The following is a 27,669-nucleotide window of genomic DNA, read 5'->3' as shown; positions in this document are numbered from 1 at the left end:
TTTATAGCTACTCTCACTGCTTTTATTGTATCGGCTATAATCATAATTGCCATGGCTGCAGCTGCTACAACAGCTCTAGTATCCTCTATTAATACTGCCCATACAGTTGAGAAGGTTTTGACTAACGTAACTCAAGAGCTACAAACACAGGTTGACGTAGATCGTGAAATCATGGCTAGACTACAGGCTCTTGAGGCTGCCATAGAATGGACTGGAAAACAACAAGAAGCATTATCAAAAAGATTAAAATTGAAATGTGACTGGCAATTCTCCTTGCAAAGTGTAACTTCAATTCAATATAATGAAACACAGACACCATGGTATAAGATTAGACAACATTTACAAGGAGCATTTGATGATTTTTTGAGAGAACATATTAACTCTTTACAAGATCAGTTGGAGACTCAATTACATACTATCCATGATGCTTTTGCACAAAATGTATTTGAGCAAATTGAAAATGGATTGCATTGGCTTAAGCCTGAAAATTGGTTTAATGGGCTTAATTTACGCATTTTTATTAATATTGGCATGCTTATATTGATCTGTATTGCCTTGTTATATCTTTTTAAATGGATATGTAATTTATGTAAGCAACAGGAAGCGCAACAACAGACTCTTGTTATGATGGGATTGCTTGCTTCTGTGCAACAGGATTGTTTCCTTGCTTTTAATAATAAAAAGGGGGGATATGTAGGCCCCCACCTAAAGGCTCTAGAAAATAAGCCATGGGCTGAACTGATAAACAAGCTGTGAGAAATGTCATGTAGCCGGCTGGATAAGAGATGGCCTACTTAATGAAGTTTTGTGACGAACTTTAAAACAATCTGTCCTTGATCATGTAACATCCTGTGCTTACTGCAGGAGCCTGGGAACCTAAATAGCTTAAAATTATTAACATTGTTATAACTTAGATGATATGTGAGGCACCGTGCATGTTCTATATAAATCCTTTCCTAAGAATCAATAAACAGAGTAGCCATCAGCTCTCTCCGCATACGGTGTGTATGTGTACATGATATCGCGACACCGACATCTAGCAACTTGAATTCATTGCTGAATAAAAGCTCACATATCCAGAAAATTCTCTTGCCTCTTTCTGATTTTTGCCTTCTTCCCTTTCCCAAATCCTAAGACCAAAGTGGTAGAAGGCAAAGGAGATATCATTCCCAGAACAGAAAATCATACCTAAGTAGTTTAAGGTGTGCATCAGTTGTCGGGGGGGAAAAAATCCTTTTTCTCTGTTATTGCTCTCTGAAATTCACTCATTTGGAAGAGGCACTCCAAATAAACAAAATGAAATTATTCATTGTCCAAATGAATGACTTTGTAAATAATCACCATGGTTGATAACTAATATTGTTGTGGTCACTATCACTGAAGCCCCTGTCTTTTCTGCATTGGTGGACTGAAATAGTAATTTAAGATCATTTCTTCATCTGCTTACCACCCTTCCCCAATTTCTTTTAAAATATTTTTTTGCCCCTGTCACACTAGTGAAATTACTCTCTCTAAGCACTCCAGGCTCTGAAAGTTAACTAATACAGAATGTTTATAATACATGCCAAGTACTTTACAAGCTCACGTTTCCTTCTCACAATACAAATTCACTAGGTCATTAGTATTTTCATCTTGATTTTTCAGCTAAAGAAACTGAAACTTAACTAGATAAGGCAAATTGACCACAGTCACAAGTCTATAGAGAAATAAGACTCAATTTGACTTTTCTGCTTTCCAGTGGTTCTCAAACTCCAGCGTGTATCGGAATCACCTACAGAGCTTGTTAAAACATCTACTGCTGGGCCCCACCCCTAGACTTACTAATTCAGCAGATGTGGAGCGGGATTCAATAATTGGCATTTCTAAATAATTCCCAGGTGTTGCCAATGCTGCTAGCCTGGGGACCGCACTTTTAAGAACCACTGTTCCACACCTTTGCTCCTCAAAGTGTGTCAAGAGACTCCACAGCATCAGCATCCTCTGTGAGATGCTTAAAAACGCAGCATGCTGGGTCTCAACCTAGGCCTGCCGAATCAGACTACACTTTTGACAAGATCCCAGGTGATTCGTGTGTACCCTAAAGTGTGGTCCTCATCACAAACTTCTGAGCCAAGACAGACGCTAAAGAAGGCAACCGGCAAATTCTAATTTACAGAGAGCGTCTCTGGGGCAAGTGTTAGCAAGGACTTCAGCCACCCCTGGGCCACAGCGGGGAAGGGAGAAGTTCTGGGCTCCCAGGCGGTCGCAGTCCCCCCGCACCCCTCCCCGGGATCCTCTCGGCCCCGCCCCCCTGCGGAGGGCGACTACTGCGCAGACGCAGATGCCGCGCTCCTCCCCTCGAGTCTCCCGGGTCCTCCGAACCACCGAGCTTTCCTCCTAGAGCGGCCCCTTAGGAGGCACCCACTTCTCCCCTCCACGGGTGCCCACAGCCATCCGGAAGTGCAGATGCCTGCGAGGTTCTGAGTCTCTTTTAGAACACCTGTCGTTCCTCTTTCATTCACCCCACAAACGATTCTTGAACGCCTGCCCTTTGGCAGACAGGTGAACGAGGCACGGTCCCCGTGGTCCCTGTGGGACTGGGTGATGAATGCTGTACCTCCTAGGAGCTGGAGGCGCGGGGGCCGGATTGATGAAAGCTGTCCCGGAGGCTAACGGCCCTGAGACTGGCAGTTGCCTGCCATGTAGGCACTCAGATGTTTGGTGGAAGGAGATCTCCAGTTGGAGAGCATTCCGAGTGGAAGAAAGGTGGCTATTATGAAAACGTCTCCATGTCCAAGGCACGTGGGTGCCCGAGATGAAGCGGGAGAGGTAAGTAGTGGCGATCTTGAAGAGCTTGGTATCCTGATAAGAAATGTAAATAATGTCCTGAATAGTCTAGACTGTATTTTAATCCAGACATACGAGCTCTGATTTGTACTGTATCTGAAGGCTCTTAAGAGCATGGTGACAGAATGAAGGTGGCAGTGGCCTGACATTAGGTGTTTATTCGTTAGCAGTCTTTTCTCTTCCACTAAGACGTAGCTCCCAGGAGAGAAGGACTATGTCTGTTTAGTTCATTTTTCTTACCCACCACTTAGAGAATGCCTGGTACACAGTAGACCCTTAAAGAATGTTTGTTGGATGGATGAATGAATCAATTTGCAGTTGATAGGACTTAGTAACTAATTGGAGAGTAGATGAAAGTAGGACGTAGAGAAGACTGATGTACTGAAGATTGGAAGAACACAAATTGTGGAATCCTGTCTAGTAGGTGTTTGTTGAGCAGATCTGGGCTGACCACCACCAAGATGCTATAGGGCAGGAGTCCAGAACAGGCTCCAACTCGTGGTGTAGTCAAGGAAGGGGAAGGGGCCCAGAGCCGAGAATCTGCTACCAAGTACCAGTTCTGGGTTTTAGTCCCACCAGCAAAACATGTCAGTTTCCTTTCATGCCACTCACACGACCAAATTTGAGAAGTACATACTTTTTTGTTTTGTTTTGAATATCAGCCATATGCGTAGAATCCATGACCATGGTTTTATGGCTATTTATATGACTGTGGTTTTAAGGCTGTTTATTATTTCATTACACTGATGTAACATCATTTAATAAAACCATTCCCTTGTGCTTTTGTTGTTTGTTTACTGTCAGAGATAATGCAGGAATGATTATCTTCATGCCTTCCTTTTCCTTTTTTTTTTTTTTTGTGCTTTTGTCAAATATTTCCCCCCACAGGAATAGATCACTAGTCAAATAATATTTTATCTTATAGCTCTTACTATATATTGCCTCATTGTTTTCCAAAGAGTTAAACACAGCAACAGCAATATCCATTTATGCAACAATTACAAGTTGGGCGTTTTCTGATGCAAAGCACTGAGCTCTAGGGACATAATATGAGCGCAACAGACACAGACCCTACCCTCCTGTAGCTTCCAGTCTAGCATCCAAGGGTGGCATTTCTCAGATCATCACTTAAGTGCATAATTACAAGCTAACACATGGTGTGAACTAAAAATACAGGCCACTTGGCAAGAGGCAGAAACCACTATTACAACAACTTCAGCAGCACTGGTGGTGGTTTTAGGGGTTTCAATTTTACTACTGTATTTTACAAAATAGTTTGTCAAGATTGCTTTGCCACCTCTCTGCCCTCATTTTCTAAACAACTCTTATACTTTCCCTCCTCAAGGCTTTTGCACTTGCCGCTTTGTCTGCCTGGATTGTTCTTCCCCCATTCACCTGCACGGCTCATTCACCTGCACGGCTCATTCACTCAGTTCAGTTCTCTGCCAGGGTGTCACCTCTCCAGAGTGGGCTCCTTTGAGCTCTCCTCCAGTAGTATCCTCTTCTCTCACAATTCCTTTTACCCTGCTTTATTTGTTTTCATTGTACTTTCAACTCTTGACATTACTGTGTTTTCACTTCTTTGCTTGTTCAATTATTTTTTCTCTTTTCCCCACTAAAATGCAAGCTCTGTGGGAAGAGGAACTGTATTCAGTGCTGGTCCCTAGCACTTCAACAGTGCCTGGCACATAGTAGGTGCTCAACAAGTATTTGTTGAATGAACTAAATCATGAATGAATGAATGAATGAGCCATATAAGCAAAGGGGGAGAGGACAAATGTTCCAGATAGAGGGGACTGCAAGTGCAGAGAGCCTGTGTCAGATAGAGGGTGTCAGAACTGAAGGGTGTCAGAACTGAAAGAAGGCCTGTGGGGCTGGGGTACAGACAGGGAGAGGTAGTCATGGAGAGATGAGGCGGAAAGGTAAGGACAGACGAGACAAGGAGGACCTTGTAAGCCATGTTACAGGATTTTGGCCTTTATTCTAAGGGCACTGAGAAGCTATTGAAGGAGTTCAGATAAATTGAGAATTGTGTTTTTGTAAGGTCCCTCTGACAACTGGGTGCTAAGTTGACAGTAATAGAACAAGACAGGTGAGGGGAATCACTAAGCTGGCTGTCAGTGTCTCCCAAGGCAGAGATGAGAATGGTTTGCATTTGGATTCTGGCTGATGGAGAAACAATCTGGCACTGCTTCTTATCCCTGTGATCCAAGGTGAATGGCTATGCTGACCAGACCCAAGAAACACAAACTCAGACCTAAGCTCTCTTCATTGGCATAGAATTGAGCCATGTGAATAAGGCATTCTTTTTTCCCCCATGAATATATATATAAATTCAGCAGACCCTGATGGAGCGTTTGCCATGTGTCGGGCCTGTGCCAAGAGCTGCAACAGATACAAAGATGGATAAATGTTGCAGCAAGCCACCCAAGGGAAATACCATCCTGACAGAAATAATGCCTTTTTGGCTTTCTTATATTCCCTGCTTTGCCCTTCGTGTTCAGTTCTGTTTTCACGCATCTGCTTTGTATTAAATACATCTTTTTATCCTGTCTGCTTACCCCAAGGCCCAGCCAAAATTAGGTGCTCAGTACATATTTGAATGAATGTGCATTTTCCTCCTTGACTATTGTGGAGCCAGTTCCCTAAACTGAGGTTTCTCTCAAAGTTTACTGAGCTCATATCAAAATCATTTCAACTGTCCAAGCCAAAGAGAGAAGAATAACTTGCCTACTCAACTCACAAGACTATTTATTATGAAGAAAAAAAAAAAAATTCAAGGGTCTTGGCAAACTTGAAAGGTATTTGAATGATAATGCCCTGCATTTGCACTACCCTCATTACCACTGTTGGCTTTATTTTCTGTTTATTCAGCAAATATTTATTGAACATTTACCTTGTATTAGGAGCTGGAGATACACAGATGAACAAGATACAGCCTCTGCCCTCACGGAACTGACATTCACATGTGTACTGGAGCACTGTGGGTCAAGGTAAAAAGAATTTGAAAATCACTACCTATCCAGTCCCATCACTGCACAGAATACATATGCCAGAGTGCCCAGCAGCATTTCCCCTTTTCCATGCTTTGTTGCATCTCACTGCCAAGCTCCTTTTTTACCCATGACCCCACGTGGCAGGCTTTTCCCCCTTGGGTATACCCAGAAGATGCTTTATTAAATATTTCAAAGATTGCAGCCTCTCTGCAAACAATGGCAACAGCTTTTCTTTAAGTTCCCATTAATAGTGTCCCCCATTATTGTGTTTTCCACTCTCGGGGTGTATGGTTAACAGATCCAGTTTTCTTTCCTCTTGCATTGTAAAAGTCAGCAGGGGCCTTGGAAACCCTGATACTAGTTATAATTTTCTTGCAGGCACTGAAAAGTCACGTAGCCTCTACGGTCTTTGATTTCTGAGAGGGGAGAACCAGGGAAGGGGTGGTAGGGGAGGGAGGGTTACACTAGTCCCTATAATTACGTGATCCATACCCAGTTCTCCACCTTCTCTTTCTGCTGTTTTCATTCCGGGGGCTAACCACCAAGACACTGTCTCAGAATTTCTTGAGGTAGCCTCCATACCCGGAGGCACACAGGGTACCCGGGACGACAAACATGGGGACAGAGGCGACGCCGTGTGCAGCCTGCGAGCTGCGGTGAGGGTGAGAGGGGGAATGGTCGGAGCATGCGCACCAGTGACCCCACCCTCGCGCTGGCGGCGGGGCGGGCTTGGCGTCCGCTGCGTGAAACGATTGGCTCTGCTTAAGGGTGGGGGACCCCGCTTCCGCCGGACGCCGGAAGTGGCTCCCTGCCCCGTCAGTGGGCCATGGAGACCCGGGGACAGTAGTGTCTGAGTTGCGAGGCTTTCGGGGACTGCGGCCATGGAGGCTGTGCTGAACGAATTGGTGTCTGCGGAGGACCTGCTGGTGAGGCCCGGTCCGGAGGGAGGGAAAAGGAAGATTCTGAAGGGCGGGCCCTGAAGAGAGTCGGGTAGGGGCCTAACCCTCATCCTAGCATCAGCTTTGCCTAGGGAAGCCAAACTAGCTCCCGGCAGCCCCTGCAGCGTCCGGCCCCTGCCCAGAAGGTCCACTTTGCCCCAGAGGCTATCGGGAGTTGTAGTTTCCTTCGCCACCACGCCATAGACTCAGGGCCTGGAGTCTGGGTGTGCGCAGGAGTTGGGAGATAAGCGTGTGTACACCTGTTTTTGAGTGCTCCTTCAGTGGCGGGGAAACGCAGCGACCACCATAGTTATATATATTACTTATTGAATCCGGCACTGCACTAAGTGCCTTACAAGAGATATCTCGATCTTTGTTGCTCTAATAGGAGATAGGTACTATCTTTATTACTGCTTGTCAGATAAGAAAGGGTCCAGTCTCGGCAGGGTGGGGCGAGATGGGAGAAGCAATCTCCGACAGGACCGCTGTTGTTGAGCAGTTCAGACAGCCTGTTTACTGTTCAGCCTCTTGGGGTCAGCTGCTCCGGGAGCGGTGCCTGGAGCCGCCACCAGGTGGCATCTCCTCTCGGTACCACTAGGGGGAGGGAAGCAGAGAGGATGCGTCCCAGGAGATAGCCCACTACTAAGAAGCAGAATGCCTGGGTCCCAGGGATGCAAATGGCAGAACCTGGGACCCTAGGACCCGGGAGGAAAATGTGGCAGAGGGGAAGATGGAGGGTAAGTGGGAAATGGACACCCAGATCCTGCTAGAGTGGCTTGCCCCCTTAATTTCTAAATGACTCCTCTCCTCTCCTGTGGCAGAAGTTTGAAAGGAAATTTCAGTCTGAGAAGGCAGCAGGCTCGGTGTCCAAGAGCACGCAGTTTGAGTATGCCTGGTGCCTGGTGCGAAGCAAGTACAACGATGACATCCGTAAAGGCCTTGCTCTGCTGGAGGGTGAGGTGCTAGGCTCCCTGACTCTCCCGTTCCCAATTGCCATTGTCCTCTACCACTATTGGCCAGGGTCACTCCGTCCATCTCAAGTGCTGGGATCCTTTTTAAACATGGGCCCTCATAGTACAGCCACCTCACAGTTATTTTCCAGTAAACTCACTGGAAAAAAGGGCTATACTTAGCCTGACTTCTCTCAGTGCACTTTGGGCTACTCACCACCTTGTCGTTGTTTTGCCAGACAGGGTCAGAGTATGTCAGTCCCCACAGGACTTTGGTGATCTGGTAGTCTAGACATTAGAAAAGTGATTTGCTTCAGGTCACACAACTAGTTACTTAAGGGCTGAATTAGGACTAGAAGCTCCTGTCTTGTGTGTCCCAGTCCTGTGCTCTTTGCCCCCCACTATGTTGCTTATTTAGCAGACCTTTTGTGGGGCTGGCATGGGAGAAATACTGAAGATGGTCCCCAAAACCTGTGAGCAGATGGTCCTTTTTTGATCAGAATCCTATTTCCTGTTGGTTTTTGGATTGGTCACCATTGGTCAGAAGCTATGATACCTAACCTTTAAATTTCTCTGTAACCCTTTTCTCTTGGTCAAGTAATGATGTAAAAGCAAACAGTCACTGTGCTAGCCAAGGATGCCTATTGTAAATCCATAACAGTAAGAATCTTCGTTAACGCAAATAATCTTACCTTCCGTTTGTCTATAGCCATTGCCAGTCTAGTTGAGGAGACAGTACAGACACTTGGGAAGATTTATAAGCACCTGCAATACTACCTAGCAACACATTCTAGTACCTAGAGTACAACCAAACACAGAAGCCTCTGGGAGATCACCGAACTAAGGAAGGAAGGTGGGGACCTCGGGGAGGTGAATTAAAGGAGTTTTGAGCTGATTTTTTAAAGGGGGAGGGAGTGCAGACTTACTTTGAACACTGGTCTGGGTAGCAAGCAACTGTAGGTAAAATGCACAGCAGATGCCGGAACTGAGGAGAGATGCCTTTGGCTTCTCCAGTGCCTTGATTTCCTTTCAGTCACTTGGATGAGCCAGAGTTGATTGTAGTATTGATACCGGGGCATTGACCCCCAGGGCGTTGATCCCCGGGGTGTTGGGGCAGCCTGGGTTCACGCCTCCCCAAGGAAGCCCAGAGTGACTAGAGCTAAAATGGAGGCTCAGGACAGTGACCTCCCAGGATTATATGGGGATTCAGAGAGTGGAAGGGGTCCCTGGGACACAAGCACAAGGCAAGGTGGGAAGCGGTTTTCACTCTCTCCCTCCCTCCCTCCCCAGAGCTGCTGCCCAAAGGGAGCAAAGAGGAGCAGCGGGACTATGTCTTCTACCTGGCCGTAGGGAACTACCGGCTCAAGGTGAGGCAGAGTTCCCCGCTCCCTGCTCCACCCCCTGGCCACAGCACCCTCTGTCTCTCTCCAGAGTAGAGCCCGGGCCCTCTGGAAGGCCACAGAGGCCATTAGGTAGGGGTGGTGTTGGGTACAGAGGTGCAAGGTGATAGCAGGTCAGGAAGCTGAGGGAAGGTGAGAGACAGAGGATCAGGGTGCTGAGGGTGTGGGGAGCGAGGTGATGTCACCATTGGGGTGCAGCCTCAAGCCTTGGGCTGTTATCTCCCTGGGCTTATCGCCCCCACACAGTTGGGGTGGTTTATGGACTCTACTCTGTTGGGTGGGGCTGCAGTGGGGCGGAGTAGACGGAGGAACCCCAGGGCCAGCGGAGGGAAGGCTCCTCTGATGGGCAGGAAGAGGGAGAGAATTCTGAGGGGGTGTTTTTTTGCCCTGAGTGTAGGAATATGAAAAGGCCTTAAAGTATGTGCGGGGGCTGCTGCAGACAGAGCCACAGAACAACCAGGCCAAGGAACTGGAACGGCTCATTGACAAGGCCATGAAGAAAGGTGAAGGCCTTCCTCTCTGTCCCCTCCCTCTGTCTCCCTCCACCCCCTGCCCTCCTGGCTCCCTGGCCCCCAGCATCCCCCAGTCCTCAGCTCTGTTAAGTCCCCTTCCTTCCCCCATGCCTGGGCCCTCCGGTCTCTCTTCAAACAATGCCCTCCAAGCACTTCCTCCTCAAACCCCCTTCTTTCTCCAGCCCTCGGAGGCCCTCACCCCATGACTCCAGGTAGAGAGGCACATCTCCTGTTGAGCAACAGCGGGCAGCATGAAGATGGTGGCCGAGGTCCTCACAGAGACTGGGTTTGGACTCCTGACAGTTTCGTTTTTCCTCTCCCCAGATGGACTAGTGGGCATGGCCATTGTCGGAGGCATGGCCCTGGGCGTGGCAGGACTGGCTGGACTCATCGGACTTGCTGTGTCCAAGTCTAAATCCTGAAGCAGACTGCATCTCTGCCTCAGCCCAGGGATACGTGGGAGCCCGTGGCAGACACTGGAAGAGAGGCCCACCTGTCCTCCCTGTCCCTTTCTTCTCCTGCACCCTGTCACTGTCCCCTGTGGCCTTCAGCTTCCTTTCCCCTGAGACCTGTCCTTTAGCCCCAAATCATGTGCTTTGAGATGAGTGTAAATAAAACTGGGCTTTGGCATGGGAACCTCAGTGTCCTTGTTGAGAAGAGGCAGGTTCTTTTCGGCCCCAGGGTGGGGGTCATGCATGGGCCTTCCCTGCTCTGTGCCCTCATTCTCCTACCCGCCAGGCTGATGTGGGGTTCTCCTTTGTCCGCTGAGCTTCCCAGACCCCACACCCTTCCTTCTTCCTCCCCTCCAGCACAGGGACGTGGCCTTTGCACGGCCTTAGAAGCCTGAGAAAAAGCAGTAATCAGAGACAAGAAGGGCAGAGCTGAAGGGACAGGCCAGAATTTATGTCTCCCGTCTCCTCTGACCCACTCAGCTGCCTCATGGCATGTGGAGTTTTCCACACCAGGGGGGCCCCCCACTCAGTTTCCTCCCAAACCTCCACCCTTCCCTCCCTTTGTCTTCCTGGGTCCTCCCCTTCCTCCTCCCCATCCTTCTCCTTAGAGGAGGGGGGCCGCTGGTCGGGGGAAGGAAACGGGCATTTGGCACAGAGTCAGCAGAGGTCTTGAGAGAGGTTAGGAACCCAGGACATCCTAGTTGTAGATGGAAGTTTGGGACCCAGTCCCCACCCAGCCCGCATTGCCCAGCACCCGCCCCGTGCCAGGCTCAGCGTGGGCCTGTCTTGCATACTTCTCGTTCCACAGTCCAGCCAGCCCAGCTGGCGGGGACTGGGGAGGAGGCACCTGGGGGGAGCACGGAGGAGCCTGACACACAGAGAGGGGGTGAGGGGTTACATCTCAGTGATGTCCCATGTGACTGCCTGGGTGTAGGATGGGCCCCTTGGAAATGAGCCTCAGCCACACTCACCAGACAAGAACCAGTGTGTCCCAGCATGGCCTTGAGGCGGGAAATGAGACCATCTACACCAGGACAGGTGTTTAGCCTTGGCTTGAGGTGGGGACCCAGAGGTTTCTAATCTATCATAATTAATAGAGCTGGTGACGGTTCTGATAACTCGGAGCCGCTTAGATTAGCAGCACAGGATCACGTCCTGGGCTTGTGATTTATCCCCCTCTGGGCCCCCTTGGCAGCAAGATCAAGCTTTTTGCCGAAAATCAAAGATCAGCCCAACAAGGGGGGAAGTTAAAGTTCAGGAAGTTGAAGTTTAGAGGAAAGCAACCTCACCCCGGGCCATGGGCATCCAGACCTAGGACATTCGCGTAGTATTAAGCAATGCGTAGTTGTGGGGAGCTTTGATCTGTGATTCTTAAAACAACTATGAAGTGAGCAGAAACAAGCTGAAGGGGCTCAAACTGCATGCCCGAACCTTTCTTGGTAAATGGTGGGACCTGGTTAGAGTCCAGGTTGGTTGGATTCCAGAGCTGTGGGTCTCTCTCAGGTACCCCATTGCCTTATTCAACCTTAATCTTCCTCAGAGACTCAGTACCTCAACCACTAAGTCTTTGAGTTTCTTGACTTGTTCTCGCTAACATCCAGAGGGGTGGCTCAGTTCCCTCCATCCTTCCCCTCTGAAAGGTGCCTCCAGCCGGCTGTGGCTAGGCTCTGGCTCTGGCTCTGCTCTCTTAGCCACCTTCTCCCCTCGTCCCTCTGACTCCAGCCTCTGGCCCCCATGAAAGCTGAGTCAGAGGCAGACGCTTCCCCTTGGCTCCCAGTGCCTCCCTTGGGAGCCCCTCCTTGGCAGCATCCGTTAGTCACTCCCCAGTAAGTCCTCTCCCCCCACCCTCGTGGGGCGGGGAGCCCAGGGCAGCCCAGAGGCTGGGGGGAGGGGGTGGACTTTTGGCCCGTTCCGTTTATTCCCTCCATCTCCTCGTCAGCAGCCGCTGGGCGCTCTTGGCTCATTCCCCTGACTGACCTGCAGGGAAGCAGAGAGACCCGGAGAGAGGGCAGGAGGTGAACCAGAGACAGACAGGGCCAAGGAAGAGGCAGAGGCTGCAGCCTGCCTCCCTCGGTCTCCCCAGCCTGCCTTAACCACCCTCCTTAGCCAAAGCCCCGTCAAGTTCACCTGGGGCTCAGCCCCTCCCCGTCACCGGGGCCCCCGGCTCCCCTCGGGGCCTGCATCCGAACATGTCAGTGGCTGTGGAGACCTTCGGCTTCTTCCTCGCAGTCGTGGGGCTGCTGATGCTGGGGGTGACCCTGCCACACAGCAGCTGGCGAGTGTCCACCATACATGGGAACGTCATCACCACCAACACCATCTTCGAGAACCTCTGGTATAGCTGTGCTACCGATTCCCTCGGAGTCTACAACTGCTGGGAGTTCCCGTCCATGCTGGCCCTTTCCGGTACGGGGTGGGGAGAGCGGCGGGGAGCAGAGGGAGGCAGGAGGTGGAAGGTTGGAGAGACCCCGGGGAGGGTGGGTGTTGTGTTGTCTGTGGCCTGGCCTTGGGTGCCATATGGATAAAGGAGGCCGGATCCTGCTCTGAGACCTGGGTTCCTGCAGCTGGAAGCTCTGGGGGCAGCCTTCTGCCTGGAACTACAGCAGAGGTCTCTCTCGTCACACATGACCCCCTGCCCTAAGGTGACCCTCTGTCTTTGTGGTTATAAGGGCAGGCAACAGGGTCGGACTGCTAGCTTCAGCACCTGCCATTGGCTGGCTCTGTGCTTGCACAGGTGGTAAAATGAGCTTCATTTGACCCATCTGTGAAATTAGGGTCACGACAGCACTATTTACAGGGTGGTCATGAGGATTATATGAGATAAACTGTGCAAACTGTTAATGTGATGTTAGCATCTAAATGTGCTCAATCAAATTTAGCATTTTTGTTTCTGGGTGGGAGTGCTGGGGCTCGTGGGGTGGAGAGGAAACCCCATCTTGGATTCCTGGGGGTTGAGACTGAAAAGTTTCAGTAGCTTCAGCAGGCTTCCACTGGGGCATCGCTCTCACCACCATGGTGAGTTCCAAAGGGCCGTTTTAAAGGGAGTCCTTTTGCATGTTTCAGTGTCCCCTGTAAGTGGGGGTGTGTGTGCCTGTGTGTTTGGGGTGCTTGGAGCAGTGCATTTTTTGAGGTTCTTGGCGGGGTGGAGCCTGCAACTCTTTTGGCCCAGAAAGGTCTCCCTGGTGGCTGGAGCATCTTCCTGCTGCCTGTGCCCCTATGAGCAGCGCCCCCCATTCTCCAGGGGAGTCCTTCAGTCTGTCCCATGCCAGGCCAGAAAGGGATGACCAGGAACATGGTGCGGCCCCTGTGCCCTCACTGAGTGCTCCTGGAACCAGCGTGCTCTTCCAGGTCTCCTACTGCTGGTGCTGGGTGGTAGGGGAAGGAACTGAAGCCAACACTCCACGAAATCCCCGCCATGAATGTCAGAGATGCTCTGAGTCAGTTAGGGAGTCCAGGTGGGTCTCTTGTGCCCCCAACTATTCCCAGAATCTCCTGAGGCAGCTGCAGGGGCTTCATTCTCTCATCCCTCTCTTCAGGACCCCCTCACCAAAAAAAAAAAAAAAAAAACCTATAAAAGCTGAGGACAATCTAGGCCAGACACCAAGAATGTCTGGGTGGCCAAGAGGGACATTGGCAGCAGCCAGCGCAGCAGTCCTGGGGATCTCCACCTCACCTACCCCTCAACCACACTGTGGTGTGAGAAGGGGCCTTTGCTGCGAGCCTGACCACCCAAGGGGCCCCACCTGGACTGCTGCACTTGACCTGAGACCTCTCATGAGTGTGCACCAAAGATGGAGGTGCAGGAGCATGCTGACGGGCAGAGTAGAGCACAGCTGCCCGGGCTGAGGTTCCAGGCATCATGCTGGGTCCTTCACACGCGCCATTTCAGCACTGTTTACAGACCTGCGGTGTTAGTAACTCCGTCTTACAGATGCTAGAAAACTGCAAGGTGACCCACCCAGAGCCACACAGGTGGCAGGGGCCTGGAATCCAGACTTGTGTGTCTGAGTCCAGAACCAGCCAATACTTCCCAGTCTGGTTCTGATCCTGTGAGGGGTCCTACCATTTATTCACCCCCGCCCAGCCTCTTAGCATATGATTTTATGGGCCCTTCAATAACCTCGCTGTGTCTAGGAGAACTCCCTGGGGATCAGGAGCTGGTCTGCCCAAGGTAGGGGTGGGTAGATGGATGGACAGGGAAAGGATGTGGGGAGGGGGAGGGGGTAGGAACTCTGGAGGGAGTAGCTGGAAATGAGAAAATGCTCCCAGAGAACTTTATCCCTCCTCCCTTCTCCCCAACTCTGGGCCACTTCACATCCTGGCAAGGACCCAGCCTTTCCCCTCCAACACGGGTGGCACCACCCCACCTTGGAAAGGGGTGCAAGGTCCTTGGGAGTGCTTGGCAACTATCAAAGACAGAGAAGGAGGAAGGGGGGACCAAAAGGGAGCCAGCCATTTCCTTCTGGTTTGAGAAAGGAGAAAGTGAGGCACTGAGAGCGTTATGAGCTAGACTGACTTGGATTGGTCCTGGGCCCAGGTATCCTACTTTCCAGATCAGAAGTTGCCCTTTACCTGGTGACCCATAGGCCACTGCTGCCCCTTATCGATCACTCCAGGATGTCAGTTCAGGATGTCTGGCACTGTGCTAGGCACCAGGTGGGACCTGGAGAGAAGCAGATGTGGGGAAGGGGCGGGAGCACTTGGACACAGCAGAGCATGGCGGTTCTTAATCAGGTGTGATTTTCTGACAATGTCTAGACATTTTGATTGTCCTGTTTGGGAGGACTGCTACTGACGTCTAGTGGGCAGAGGCCAAGGATACTAAACATCCTACAATACAGAGGACGGTCCCCAGAACAAAGCATTATCCAGACAAAGTGTCAGTAGTGCCGAGGAGAAGCCCTGTAATGGAGGCGAAGTGCGCCTGTGCAGGGGCATGGGGTGGGAGGCGCTGCGCCTGGGAAGGAGGGGGGGTGTGACCTCAGCCTGACCCCTTGGCTGGATGGGGCCCAAAGAGGAAAGATAGGCCTTGAAGTCTTTCAGGGAATGAGACCTAAGCAGGCGCTATAAGGGGCTGGCTTGTCTTAGAGGGGAGAGCAGATGGTGGGGAAGGGGCCGGCTCAGGGACCCATGGCTGTGCCCCACCTCCCCAGGGTACATCCAAGCCTGCCGAGCGCTCATGATCACCGCCATCCTCCTGGGCTTCCTGGGCCTCTTCCTAGGCATGGTGGGGCTGCGCTGCACGAACATTGGGGGCCTGGAGCTCTCCCGGAAAGCCAAGCTGGCGGCCACAGCAGGGGCCCTACACATACTGGCTGGTAATTGGGAGAAGGTGGTGGGTGGACCCTGCCCTTCAGTGAGGGTGGGGGTGGCCCTTGGTCCAGACCTTGGGGTGACCTCACCTTCCCCTCTACAATGACACCTGTCCCCACCCTCCCCCATACCCACCAAATTCCCTGGCCACAAATCAGTCCATCAGCAATGTTTCTTGACCCCCCACTAGGAGCCAGGCATGAGTGAGATGTGGGAGGGACTGCAGAGGTGGGAGTGTCTGCCCTCCAGAGCTTACAGCCTGGCTGGGAAGACCGCAGTTAGGACATATATGCGCCCACACACACAAACACACATATATGCAAACACTGTGCACGATAACAGCACATCCATGTGACTCGCCATCCCTTTTCAACCTTCAAAACATTTCTGCACACATCACCTTACAACAAGCCTGTGAGGCAGAGCAGTTCTTGTCCTGTTCGCTAGATATGGAAACAGGCTCAGAAAGATCAGTTATATTATTAGAAGATAAGCGCCCAGGGAGCGGCCTGGCTGACTTCAGGCTCTCAGGCACTGAGTGTTTTGGGAGGTCAAGGAAAGGGGCATCAGGGCAGGCGGGGCTGGTAGGGGAAGACTGTATGGGCTTTTGAGGATGAGTAGGACTTGGATGGGGCAGATTCCCAGTGAGGAAACTATGTGGTCAAGGTGCTAGAGGTAGGAATGGAGAATGAACAGGGTATGTCAGGGATAAAGACGGAAAGAGGGCCTGAGGACCAGAGTGTGAGACTAGACAAGAGAGGTGAGCTGCGGCTGGGTCCTGGGTCCTGGGTAGAAAAGCCTGCAGTTGACCTAGGAAACAGAAGAGTTATGAGCTGGGGAGAGGAAACAGAAGGGATCCAATGAAACTTGCTCTTGGGCTTGATGCCCACGACCTGCTCTCTGGGCCACCTCTTCCTCCACCAGGCCTAGGGCACCAGTACGGTCCTCCTCTCCCTCCCACAGGTATCTGCGGGATGGTGGCCATCTCTTGGTACGCTTTCAACATCACCCGGGACTTCTTCGATCCCCTGTACCCCGGAACCAAGTGAGTGTGGGAGTCCCACCCACGGAGACAATGGGTGGGTCTCAACCTCGACCCCTGAGCTAGCGCTGCTAGTTCACCGCCTGCTCGTTGTCCTTGTCCCCAGGTACGAGCTGGGCCCTGCCCTCTACCTGGGCTGGAGCGCCTCTCTGCTCGCCATCCTGGGCGGCATCTGCCTCTGCTCCAGCTGCTGCTGCACCCGGGACGAGGACCCAGCCGCCAGGTAGGAGAAGGTGAGCCACGGCGGGGGAGGGGGCGAGGGTTACACCTCCCTCTGACCCAGGCCTCCTCCCTTGCCAGTGTCCGGCTTCCCTACAAGGCCCCAGTGATGCCGTCCGCCAGCCTCGCTGCCCGCCTGCCCATGGTGGCCTCTGATGAAGAAGGCGACAGCAGCTTTGGCAAGTACGGGAAAAACGCTTACGTGTAGGAGGCCTGGCCTGTGGACCCCATTGCCTTCCCACTGCCCTCAGTAGAGAGGGGTCACTGGAATCCTGGGCTGCAGGCACCAGCCCCTGCTCCCAGTAACAAGTTCAGGAACGTGCCAAGTTCTAGGCCCCGCCCTGTGCCCAGAAGCCACGCCCAGCTCTGACCACCTCAGGCCCCGCCTCCCCGTTCGGAGCTCCGTGTGGCCCTCTGGATCCTCCCAGACCAACAATCTGTCTCCTGAGGACTCATTTCCCGCCCCTGAGGCTGGACCCTTCTTAACCTTGAGTCTGGGTTCTGGGCGGAGGTATCCCCGAATGTTTGTATTCTATATAAAAACATGCATAAATAAATTTGTACTGTGAACTGTTCAGGGGTTGAAGGTGTCATGAGACAGTTGGCCAAGCAAGTGGTGGCCAAGGCCGCGCCTAAGGTCATCTTCATCTCAGTTCCTGGACCCTAGACTGTCACCTGTCCTCCTCTCCATTGCCTTTGGACTATCTCATCCAGCAGAAGAGGAAAGCAGTTCCAAGTGATTACTGGAGTGTGGCACTCTTCAGTTACTGATAAGGGCCATCAAAGAGCAGATAAGGGAACATCCTGCTCTAACAAACAATAGCAGAGATCCCTTTTTGCCATCCTGATAACAAGTCATTCTTCCTTTCTTAGCTGTACAAGGAGACAGTTGGTCTAGAGCAGCTTCTTTACCTGGGCCTGGGAGTAGAGATCAGAAATTGTCAACACCCTTTGAAACTGTCAAATCAGCCAGGTCTGGTGCAGGTACATGTTTCGGGGGGAGGTTCAATAACTTCCAGAAAAGGTGGTAGAGGTTTGTTCATAGAGGCTTGCATATTGGTGGGGTGTGTGCGTCCAGCTCAGATGTGGCACTGGGTCATGGGCAGGCTTGGCACAGGGCCAGTGGGTACTGAGCAGAGCTGGTACCCACTTGAGATAGGAAACTGATGCCATAAGGAAGAAGGCATCCGATGGAAGGAGGGGGTCTAGGGCCCTACCCTGGCACCTACCCTCTGCAGTGCCGAGCATGGTGACCAGTCACTTGGTGGTGTCTTGGATTCTGACCTTGGCTCCCTCCCCTTTCTCTTTCATCCCATCTGCTCACTGGCCCTGGCTTTCTCCTGGGATGTAGACTCCCACATCTAAATTCTAACTGGGGCCTCTCTCCCAAGCTTCAGAAGTACGTGTGTTTTCACCAGGCTGGGCAAATTCATCAAATTCCTCACTTGCCCCCAAAACCACAGTTCCTGTCGTGCTAACATCTCATTCACACAGACTGACAACCTCAATCATCTCTGGCTTCTTCCTTCACTTTCTCTTCACCACCTCCCCTCAGTTGGCTGCCAAAGCTTATTGATTCTCCCTCAATAGTTTTCAAATCCACCTAGTTCTCCCCCTTCACCGCAGGTGCTGGGTCCTGCCCCCACCCTCTCTGGCCCAGACTTGTTACAGAATGTCCCTAAGGGAGCTTCTCATCTCATCTTTGTGATCCATTCTACATTCTTTTACTGGGGATTCACTGTCCTGCCTGGCAGCTCCCTGGTGCGTCAGGGGAAAAAAAAAATCCAAAGACAATTAAACCTTGACACACAGCCTGGCCCTAGCCCACATTTCTTTCCCCATTTCTTACCATTCCTCCACACAACAGTGCTCTCCCCGTGAGCTGCTCTGCTCACTTGGACACACCTTCAAGAGGGCTCCCCTCTGGGCTCTACCCAGAAACACTCATGCCTTTTGCTCTGTTCCCCTACATAAAGCATTCCGTGGCCGAGCAAGAAGTCTGTGAAAATCTATTAATCTCCTACCCCTTCATACTCTGCTTTCATACCATTTGTGGCTGTCCCCTAGCCAAATTCAAAGTCCATGTGGAAGGGACCGCACAAAAGGATGGACACTGAGAAGCGTGTTTCACAGGGCCCTTAGTGTCCCAGTCTGCCAGGACAGGCCCTGGGCCAAATGACACTGGCCTCTTCTCGCCCCTTCCCCCTTTCAGGAAAACTAACCTGAGTCAAGTTTCACATTCACACATTTAACATGTGCCTTAATATGATCATGAGGTTAAGTTTCCGTTTCCTTGTCCATCGTGCCTGGTCACATGGCTATCAACATACTTACTCTTTTTAACACTGTATTCTTCTTTACTAGAAGTTAGAGCAGCAAGACCTGGCCCCTGCCCTCAGAGAACACACAGGCTGGGAGCAGGCAGAAATGCAGATGGCTAGTTAGCATGTAATGGGCAAGTGCCGGGGCAAATCAAGGAATCCTCCATTTTTTTTTTTTTCAGGGAAATGACTGTGAAACAGCTCAACAACAAACTGCTCTGGGTCTTGGGCAATGAAGTCAACAGCTGTCATTTACCCAATGCCCAGGCACTGGGCTACATACCATCTCTAATCCTCAGAATTCCCGGGAGGGGGCTGTAACAGGGTCAGAGGGGTAAAGTGACCTGTCCAGGTGACAAAGTAAGTAGTGGGCCCAAGATGTGTCTGAGACTAGAGACACAACTGGCCTGCTTCCCAGAACCCCTGGCTCTCCAACTAATCCATGTCAATTAAACTCAACACTCAGTCAGGTCTTCAGGTGTGAGCCCCCAGTCTCCAGCCTTCCAGATCCTAGCAGTAACCTCTTCTGCCCTGTGTGCCCAGGAGGGGGCTGTGCTTCTCCCTCATATGACCTGGGTCTAGCCTCCAGAAGCTTCAGAATAGTGTAGATTTCCCAAAAACCCCAATGTCTCCCGGGGCAGGACCAAGTCTCCACTTGTACACAGGAAGCTGGCTCAAGGCTTTCCTTGAGGAGTTGTGGTTTCAAATGGGGGTCCAGAGATCCCTCCTAGAGGACACCAATGGATGACTTGGGGAGCCAATCAGCGTCAGAGCAACAGGGGGCCCTTGGGGTCTGGCTCTGTCCTATCAAGGTCAGCTGGCGAAGCCTGAGTGCGTCAGTCAGTAGACAAATGTTACGTCAAGCAGCAGCTATGTGATTCTTTCTGTAACAACAAAATATGAAACAAAGTGAATTTAGGAAATAAACCAAAGAGATTGTGCTGACTCAGGGGAAGTTTGACAGGACTTCTGACACAGGTGATCACAGGGAAGCACAGATGGTGTCTCCCAGCCAAGAAATCGTCTTTTCTTGTTTTCTTTCCTGAGCACCCTTCTTGGTGGAGAAGAAAATAGAAAGGTTAGGACCCAAGAAAGTTTCCCTTCCTGAGAGCAAGACAGTTAACCCAGGCCAAGAATTAGCAGCCAGCAAACCAGATTCCCGATGCCCCAGTTCCTACTGCTGCACAACCAACCATCCCCAGGCTCCAAGGGGGTGCATCATTCTGCAATATACAGATTCTGTAGGTCAGGAATTACATAGGGCACAGCAGAGACAGCCAGTGTCCGTTCCACGATGTTCTGGACACAGCCAGGAAGACTCAAACGGCTGAGGGTGACTTGATGCCTGGGGGCTGGAATCATCAGGAAGCATCCTCAGTCCTACAACAGGAGCCTGGGGTGGGATGGCCGGAGGGCTTGGCTCAGCTGGGTCTGTCAAGGGGAACACCTGCATGTGGCCTCTCCACGCAGCCTGGGCATCCTCACAGCATGGCAGCTTCAGGATGGCTGCATATCTTATATGGCAGCTGAGGGCCCCAAAGGCAAGAGTGCTGGGGAAAAGGCAGAAGTTGCACTGTCTTTGACCACCTCGCCTGGAATGTCATGTGATTTCACGTCTACCATCATCTACTGGTCCAAGTGGTTGTAAGCCTGCCCAGATCCCAGAGGAAGGGGGCAAAGCCCCACCTTTTGATGGAAGGATAGTCAAAAATTATACAGCCATCTTTTAAAACCACCACACCGAGTACTGTCTCTAAACTCTGTCCTCGTCACCATCCAACACGACACTGTCACCAACATCACCTGTCCAACCACAAGTCTCCAAAGAAAGGGCAAGCAGCAACTCAGGAAGACGCTGGGAACATGTGGGCCAACCCCACGAAAGTCCCCCAAAGTGGGGAGAAGAGCCTGAGAAGGTGCCTAACACCGACTTGGCTGGAGCCCATGAATATCTTACTGAGGTCATTTGTACAACAAATACTTCCTAAGCACCTGCTTTGCTATGTTCCAGCGAGTACTGGGCCTCAATTCAGCAACTCCAAGGTGCTTGCGAACTTACAGCTTGCAGTCCACTGAGAGCAGGCGTGGGTGGAAGAAGTCCTAGAACCATGCGACAGTGACAGCAACCACAGCCACCAAGAACAGGAGCCTCTCTACCCCCAACTCCCCATGCTTCCCAGAAATTTCTGGGGTTTCTCTGCTGCTAATAATTCCACATACTGCAGTCCTTGGTAAGAGGGGCTTCTTAAGGATGATGACTCCCTCAGATGGGCGGCACCAAGGACAGGGGCTCAGTCTCTCCCATTTGGTTAAGTACCAGAGGATGAAGACAGGGCTGGCTCCTCCCATACTCCTCTTCTCCAGCCCTGTCCCCAACCCTCGCTCCACTTCCCTGTCACCAGTCTGGGGACCCAGCTCCACTCCAAAGATACTCAGAGGAACCAGAGAAACAAAGTGCAAAAACAAATGAACTAAGTCAATAACCAAAATAGTGACACAAAGCAGCAGCCTTGAAATGCAAAGACACGGGGTGGCAGGAGAATGGGAAAAATCCTTCACGGTCAGGGACACAGAGGGGCAGACAGTGGGAGGGATGATTGAGAGGTAGGAGGAAAAGACACAGGAGCAGAGAGTGTGAGAGCCAGGTGACCCATCAGCCTCACCCCCACAACACCCCAGGACCAAACAGGGAGGCTCCTCCTCGCGTGAGACCTTTTATTACAACAGCAATTTGAGAGCTCGGCCCACTGCCCTGCCACCGTCCCTGGGAATGAGACTGGTCTTCCCTGGAGGATGTGACCTGAGCTTTGCTGGGCTCCTCTCTTGGTCCAGGGGCAGCGCGCTTCCTTTCCGTGATGTCCTCTCCGAAGGCAGGCGATGCCTGGAGGGCCTTTCCCTCCAGGGATGCCCAGGGTCACACGGTCCACTTCAGGCACCTGCAGGCAGAGGACGCCCAAGATGAGGAGTCCAGGAGGCTGTGGGGGGAGGAGGAGGAGGGTGTGGACCTGGGGAAGGCCCCTCTCACCTGGTCTCCTGGTGGGTGCCCAGACAGCGCACAGTACAGTATCGGGCGCCGCAGCTGACACAGGTGTATGGGGAGGGGAAGCCGCAGACAGCACAGAAGGGGCGCTGGGGCCGGGATGGGGGTCCTGCACAGGCCGTCAGGTAGTTGGGGCCCTCAGCCACACTCAGGTTCTGCAGAGACAAGGGGGCCGGTTCTGTGACTCCTCCGCCCACCCATGTGGCAACACCCACTGAGGCCAAGGATCTATGCAGGCTCATCCCTTCCCTGTGGAGTCCTCCCCAGCCAGCTCCTCTCTCACCTGCTCCTCCAGCAAGGCCTGAAAGTTTTTTCGGAAGCGAAGTTTAAAATGGTCACCTCGAGTTTTCTTCTTTTTCTTTCCTAGAGGTCAAGAGCAATTAGTTACATGGCACGTGCCAAGAGAGACACCGTCTTCTCTGCCCATCATTCCCTGCCCACGTGCCCACCTGGGTTCTAAGTCAGCCTCTCTCTACCATCCTTCCCTGCAGCCCGTTTCTCTAATCCAGGCCTTCCTTCATCTCCACACTCCCTAAATTTAAAACCATGTGTCAGAGCTGGAAGGATCTGAGTTTATCTGCTTTATTCTACATACATGAAAGGAGACTGAGACACAGAAAGGGAGAGCAGTTGGCTCGCAGTCAAAGGAGCCAGAAGAGCTCCTGGGACATCTATCCCCCAGCCCCATGTCCTTCTACAAACCTGACCTGGGCAGGCTCTTCCCCTTTCCTCCTCCACCCTACTCACCAGTGTCTGCATCATCATCAAACTGAGGCAGCCTCTTGCCGAGCTGGGGCAGTCCTGCATGGGGGTCGTCCTGGAAGTTGTCATTCTCCAAGGCCTCAAGCTGCCTGTTGATGCGGCGCTGCCGGGCCGCCCGGTCCAGCACCCGCCGCTGTCCAGGGTCCTGGGAACGAACTAGAAGAGTTGGGGGGGGGCGGGCAGAAGTTATGGGGGCAAAGAGAAGAGAGAAGCTAGGTTAGCCTTGACTCTGGGCAATGTGTGGAAGATGTCCAGGGGATGAGAGCCTTGTCCTCTGATCTCATCCTAGTTGCCAAGCCCTTGGCCCCTGTACCTTTTCTCAATACATCACTCCCTCCGGTCTGCTTCCTTCCCAGCTAAGACTGACATTTCAGCCACTCATGCCTGTTTTCTAACCCTTTGGCTCCAGCCTTTCCTCCCTATTCTAGACCCAGCCACTGAAATGCCTCCTGAAGACTTCTCACTGCTGGCAGAAATCACACAATCCTGCCGACGGAGACCATCATACACTTGGGGCTTTCCAGGCTCCCCTGGGACCTTAATGCACTCAGCTTTACAGCAACTTCATTTCCCACCTCTAAAGAGAAAGGCCACTCCATGTAGAGATGCCCATTCATCAGCCCACCCTCAATCACAACTGCATGCCCCCTCCCTCCATTCCAAGTGGATGCACTCCCCCCAAGTCCCACTGCTAAACCCAAACCCTTCACCCCCAGCTCAAGTCCTTACCCACCTCTTGCACCTTTAACTCCTCCTGCTCAACTGGTACCTTCTCCTCAACAGAGAAACCTGCTACGTGTCTACCCAACTTCACAGTTACTCTGCTGTGAGAGAGCAGTCCACGTGATGTTTTACTTCCTCACCTCCCATCCACTAACCCCCAGCAAACCAACTCCCATTCAACAGGAAACACTAACGATCAGGACCCCAGTGACCTCCTAAGGCCAAATCCAGCATGTCTACTTGAGCTCTCCATAGCCTGAGACTGTGTTGACTATTTCCTATGGGTTGGAAGGGTCCCTTCATGTGCTTCCTTGATGTGACCCCAGGTTTTCCTGCTCCACCTCTGCCTGTGCCTCTCAGTCTCCCATCTTGGCTACTCTCTGTCTCTAAGGAGATGGCTGTCCCTGTTCTCCTTCTCAGTCTATACACTCTTCCTGGGATTTCTAATCCAAACACAGGGTTCTCTCACCCCCAAGCAAACGACTCCAAAAGTGACTCCTGAGCTCCAGAACTGGCTATTCAGGAAATTACCTGCTGACACCATTAACATTGCAACTCAATATTAAATATTAAAATTCTTCCCATCCAATTCTGCTTCTTCTCCTATATACTTTTTAAAAAAAAAAAAAGACATTGTCCTATTTTTTTCTTTCTTTTTCAGTGGAGGTACTGGGGATTGAACCCAGGACCTCATGCATGCTAAGCACACGCTCTACCACTGAGCTATACCTAGCCCCTATACTCAAGTGAATGGAATCATCTATGCGGACATCCAAATCAGAAACCTAGGAGCTCTTATAAACCTCTCTCTTCATTACCAAACCAGCTGTTCACCAGGTTCTGATGATTCTACAGAATATCCCTGTTTCATTAAATAAATACTTATTGAGCACCTGTAATCTTAACACTACCAACAGTGCCAACGGCTAACATTTCCTGGGCTGTGAGCCAGGCGCTATACAGGTAGACCTCGTTTATTGCACTCTGCTTTACTGCACTTTGCAAATATTGTGTTTTTTAAAAATTGGAGGTTTGTGGCAACCCTGTATTGAGCAAGTCTATCAGCACTATTTTTCCAACTGCATTTGCTCATGTTGTGTCACATTTTGGCAATTCTCTCAAAACTTCTAACTTTTTAATCATGATTATCTTTGTTATCGTGATCTGTGATCAGTGATCTTTTATATTACTATTTTAATTGTTTTGGCGCACTACAAACACGCCCATGTAAAACAGCCAACACCTACTTCTCAGAAAAAAAGATTCCTTTCAAAATATTACTGACCGTTGACAATGTACCTGGTCACCTGAGAGCTCTGATACAGATGTACAATGAGATTAAAGACTTTCAAGACTTTTAATTTAAGAAATACATTTCATAAGGCTACAGCTGCCATTGACAGTGATTCCTCTGATAGAGCTAAGCAAAGTCAATGGAAAACCTTCTGGAAAGGATTCACCATTCCAGGTGCCAAGAAGAACATCTGTGATTCATGGGAAGAGGTCAAAATGTCAACATTAACAGGAGTTTGGAAGAAGTGGATTCCAACCCTTATGGATGACTTTGAGGGGTTCAAGACTTCAGTGAGGAAGTAACTGCAGATGTGGTGGAAACAGCAAGAGAACTAGAATTAGAAGTGGAGCCTGAAGATGTGACTAAATTGCCTCAATCTTGTGACAAAACTTTCATGGATAAGGAGTGGCTTCTTCTGGATGAGCAAAGAAAGTGGTTTCTTCAGATGGAATTTACTCCTGGTGAAGCTGCTGTGAAGATTGTGGAAATGACAACAAAGGATTTAGAGTATTACATAAACTGAGTTGATAAAGCATCGTCAGGGTTTGAGAGAACTGACTCCAATTTTGAAAGTTCTACTCTGGGCAAAATGATATTGGACAGTACTGCATGCTACAGAGAAATTGTTCATGAAAGGAAGAGCAGATTTATGTGGCAAACGTCATTGCTGTCTTGTTGCAATAAATTGCAACACTCACCCAAACCTTCAGCAACTCCCCTGATCAGTCCACAGCCATCCATACTGAAGCAAAACCCTCCACCAGCAGAAAGGTTACAACTCACTGAAGGCTCAGATGATGATGGCTACCGCTTTTTGTTTTTAGCAATAACGTATTTTTAAATTAAGGCATATACGTTGTTTTTTGAAGAGATAATGTTATTGCACACTTAACAGACTACAGTTTAGTGTAAACATAACTTTTTATATGCATTGGGAAACCAAACTATTTGTGTGACTCACTTTATTGCGGCATTTGCTTTATAGTAATGGTCTGGAACTGAACCTGCCTATCTCTGAGGTATGCCTGTACCAAGCTCTTTGCATAGATGGAATCCTTTAGTCCTTATAACAACCCTATGAGACAGGTATCATTATCATCTCTAGTTTACTAGAGTTCAGAGGTTAAGAAATGTGTCCAAAGTTTACACAGCTATTAAGCACCTGGGTTAGAATTCAAACCCAGAACTGCCCAGCATCAAAAAACATCCTCTTGGTCACTGCACTATACTGCCTCCTTTCCAAGTACCAGGCGGTGCCCCAGGTTCTGGAAATACAACCAGGTGAAGAATATAAATGATCAAACAAACAAGTACAGCACAGTATATGCCAGGATAGGGAAGTACAAAGTACTACAGAGCACATGATAGAAACACCTAACCTGGTCTTGGGGTAGTCAGGAAGATTTCCCAGAGGAAAGTAAGTCTAGGCTGCAGCCTGACTGATGAGTAGAAGTGAGCCTGGCTGGAAGAGAAGGGTAGGGTATCTTAGGCCTTGGTACCAGCATGAGGGAAGGCCTGGATGAAAGACTGTTGTGCCTTCAATAAATTTTTTAAAGTTTTATATGGTTGGTAAATAAAGTATGTGTGGGTGGGGTGGGGTGGGGAAGGATATGAAGTCAGGCAGACCATTAAGAGTCTTACCGTTAAGTGTCTAAAGGAATTTGGATTTGGGGATTTTATGGTGGGGGTTATGGAGATCCAGTGAGGAGTTTTAAGATGACTGGATTTGTACTCTGACCTTCATCTCTTTTTATCTGCACTACTCAATAGCTTCCTAACTGACCTCCCAATCTCTAGACTTGCCCTATACAATACAGCAAGCACTAGTCACGAGAGATTATTTAAATTTAGATGTAGATTAATTAAGACTACAATTTTAAATTCAGTTCCTCAGTCTTACCAGCCACACTTCACGTGCTCAATAGCCACATGTGGCTATTGGCTACCATGTTTAACAGTGCTGATTAAGACCATTCCCTGATTCCATAAGCTTCTCCTGGACAGCTCTGCTCTAGTCCTTCCAATCCATCTTCTGCACTGAAACCAGACTGCCTTTCTAAGAGATAAATTTGTTTCCCTCACTCTTCGGCCTTAAAGTCCCTTGATGGCTCTCCATAGAGTTCAAACTCTTTGGCAGGTGTGTATAATGCCTTTCAAGGGTACCTTTCCCCAGCCCTCCAGCCTCTTTTACCATTCCTCCGCAAGCTCCGAAACTGTTAACTTGTCTCCCTAAATGATTTGCTTTTTCTTGCTCTCCTACCTTGGCATTTGCGGTTCCCGCCGCAGGGAATGAGTCCCCACGCACCTGCACTGAGCGAAACAGTTTACCTTTCAAGACTCAATCCAAGCGTTTTCTTTCCCTCCAAACTTTCTGGGTTCCCTCCTTCCCCAAAGCTCATGCCCCTCCTCTTTGCCCAGTTGCTTTGCTTCCCTCTACCATAGCACGTATCACTCTGACATGTAATGGTAGGTCTGCATCTCTGCCCCGCTCACGGAAAGCCAGTTCTTGGATGGTAATGGTCTTTTTCCTTTCTCCATCCCCAGCGCCCTAGCAGGAATGAATAAAACGTGAATGCATGGCTTGGGGGCTGCCCCAACGTCAGGACCCAAGGGCCAGGGAAGAGATTTGAGAATAATAACTGGGTGAGGAAATCCCAGGCCAGGTTCGGATTTAAGAGGAGGACAGGGGGCCCACCGCCAGGGGTTTACATACCTGAAGTTTTCTTCTCCACCATTTCCACAACACAGCTGACGGAAGAACCTACTGCGCACGCGTACTACGTCTCTCGCTTGGGTAAGAGCACTATGACTTCCGGCGGCATGAGCTCCTGCGCATGCGCATAGTAATCCCACCCCCTCTGACTTATTACGAGATGTTCCC

General features: G+C 50.6%; 3 protein-coding genes and 1 long non-coding RNA gene across 4 annotated transcripts; 2 read left to right on the top strand and 2 right to left on the bottom strand.

The window, feature by feature from the left end:
• Positions 1 to 6,473, bottom strand: LOC105067248 (uncharacterized). The gene is made up of 3 exons (XR_012500266.1): positions 6,315 to 6,473; positions 5,723 to 5,807; positions 1 to 2,841 (listed from the first exon to the last, which is right to left on the bottom strand). It is a non-coding gene; the product is annotated as an uncharacterized LOC105067248 (long non-coding RNA).
• A 117-nt stretch (positions 6,474 to 6,590) lies between these two features.
• On the top strand, positions 6,591 to 10,258 carry FIS1 (fission, mitochondrial 1). Its single transcript, XM_010952725.3, has 5 exons — positions 6,591 to 6,748; positions 7,582 to 7,714; positions 9,001 to 9,077; positions 9,508 to 9,613; positions 9,947 to 10,258. Exons 1-5 carry the CDS (start codon positions 6,704 to 6,706, stop codon positions 10,042 to 10,044), a joined length of 459 nt encoding a protein of 152 aa, XP_010951027.1. The 5' UTR covers positions 6,591 to 6,703; the 3' UTR covers positions 10,045 to 10,258.
• Positions 10,259 to 10,403: 145 nt separating this feature from the next.
• On the top strand, positions 10,404 to 17,223 carry CLDN15 (claudin 15). The gene is made up of 5 exons (XM_010952721.3): positions 10,404 to 12,480; positions 15,228 to 15,392; positions 16,351 to 16,432; positions 16,536 to 16,652; positions 16,730 to 17,223. Exons 1-5 carry the CDS (start codon positions 12,264 to 12,266, stop codon positions 16,854 to 16,856), a joined length of 708 nt encoding a protein of 235 aa, XP_010951023.1. The 5' UTR covers positions 10,404 to 12,263; the 3' UTR covers positions 16,857 to 17,223.
• Positions 17,224 to 21,669: 4,446 nt separating this feature from the next.
• ZNHIT1 (zinc finger HIT-type containing 1) lies at positions 21,670 to 27,660 on the bottom strand. The gene is made up of 5 exons (XM_010952720.3): positions 27,502 to 27,660; positions 22,757 to 22,927; positions 22,293 to 22,372; positions 21,995 to 22,164; positions 21,670 to 21,905 (listed from the first exon to the last, which is right to left on the bottom strand). The coding sequence occupies exons 1-5, from the start codon at positions 27,521 to 27,523 to the stop codon at positions 21,884 to 21,886; spliced, it is 465 nt and encodes a 154-aa protein (XP_010951022.2). The 5' UTR covers positions 27,524 to 27,660; the 3' UTR covers positions 21,670 to 21,883.
• Between the last annotated feature and the right edge of the window lie 9 nt (positions 27,661 to 27,669).

Source organism: Camelus bactrianus, chromosome 18 (genome assembly GCF_048773025.1).
Source record: "Camelus bactrianus isolate YW-2024 breed Bactrian camel chromosome 18, ASM4877302v1, whole genome shotgun sequence".
In the NCBI taxonomy this organism is placed as follows: Eukaryota; Metazoa; Chordata; class Mammalia; order Artiodactyla; family Camelidae; genus Camelus; species Camelus bactrianus.
This window is presented reverse-complemented; position numbering and strand designations above follow the sequence as displayed.

Coding starts and splice junctions, on each gene's coding strand:
- ZNHIT1 (XM_010952720.3), bottom strand. CDS start 27,523: ATGGTGGAGAAGAAAACTTCAG. Junction 22,165..22,292: donor AGGCCTTGCTGGAGGAGCAG/GTGAGAGAGGAG, acceptor TTGTCTCTGCAG/AACCTGAGTGTGGCTGAGGG. Junction 21,906..21,994: donor GGCACCCACCAGGAGACCAG/GTGAGAGGGGCC, acceptor CTCTGCCTGCAG/GTGCCTGAAGTGGACCGTGT.
- FIS1 (XM_010952725.3), top strand. CDS start 6,704: ATGGAGGCTGTGCTGAACGAATTGGTGTCTGCGGAGGACCTGCTG. Junction 9,078..9,507: donor TAGGGAACTACCGGCTCAAG/GTGAGGCAGAGT, acceptor CCCTGAGTGTAG/GAATATGAAAAGGCCTTAAA. Junction 9,614..9,946: donor TGACAAGGCCATGAAGAAAG/GTGAAGGCCTTC, acceptor TCCTCTCCCCAG/ATGGACTAGTGGGCATGGCC.
- CLDN15 (XM_010952721.3), top strand. CDS start 12,264: ATGTCAGTGGCTGTGGAGACCTTCGGCTTCTTCCTCGCAGTCGTGGGG. Junction 15,393..16,350: donor GGCCCTACACATACTGGCTG/GTAATTGGGAGA, acceptor TCCCTCCCACAG/GTATCTGCGGGATGGTGGCC. Junction 16,653..16,729: donor GACGAGGACCCAGCCGCCAG/GTAGGAGAAGGT, acceptor CTCCCTTGCCAG/TGTCCGGCTTCCCTACAAGG.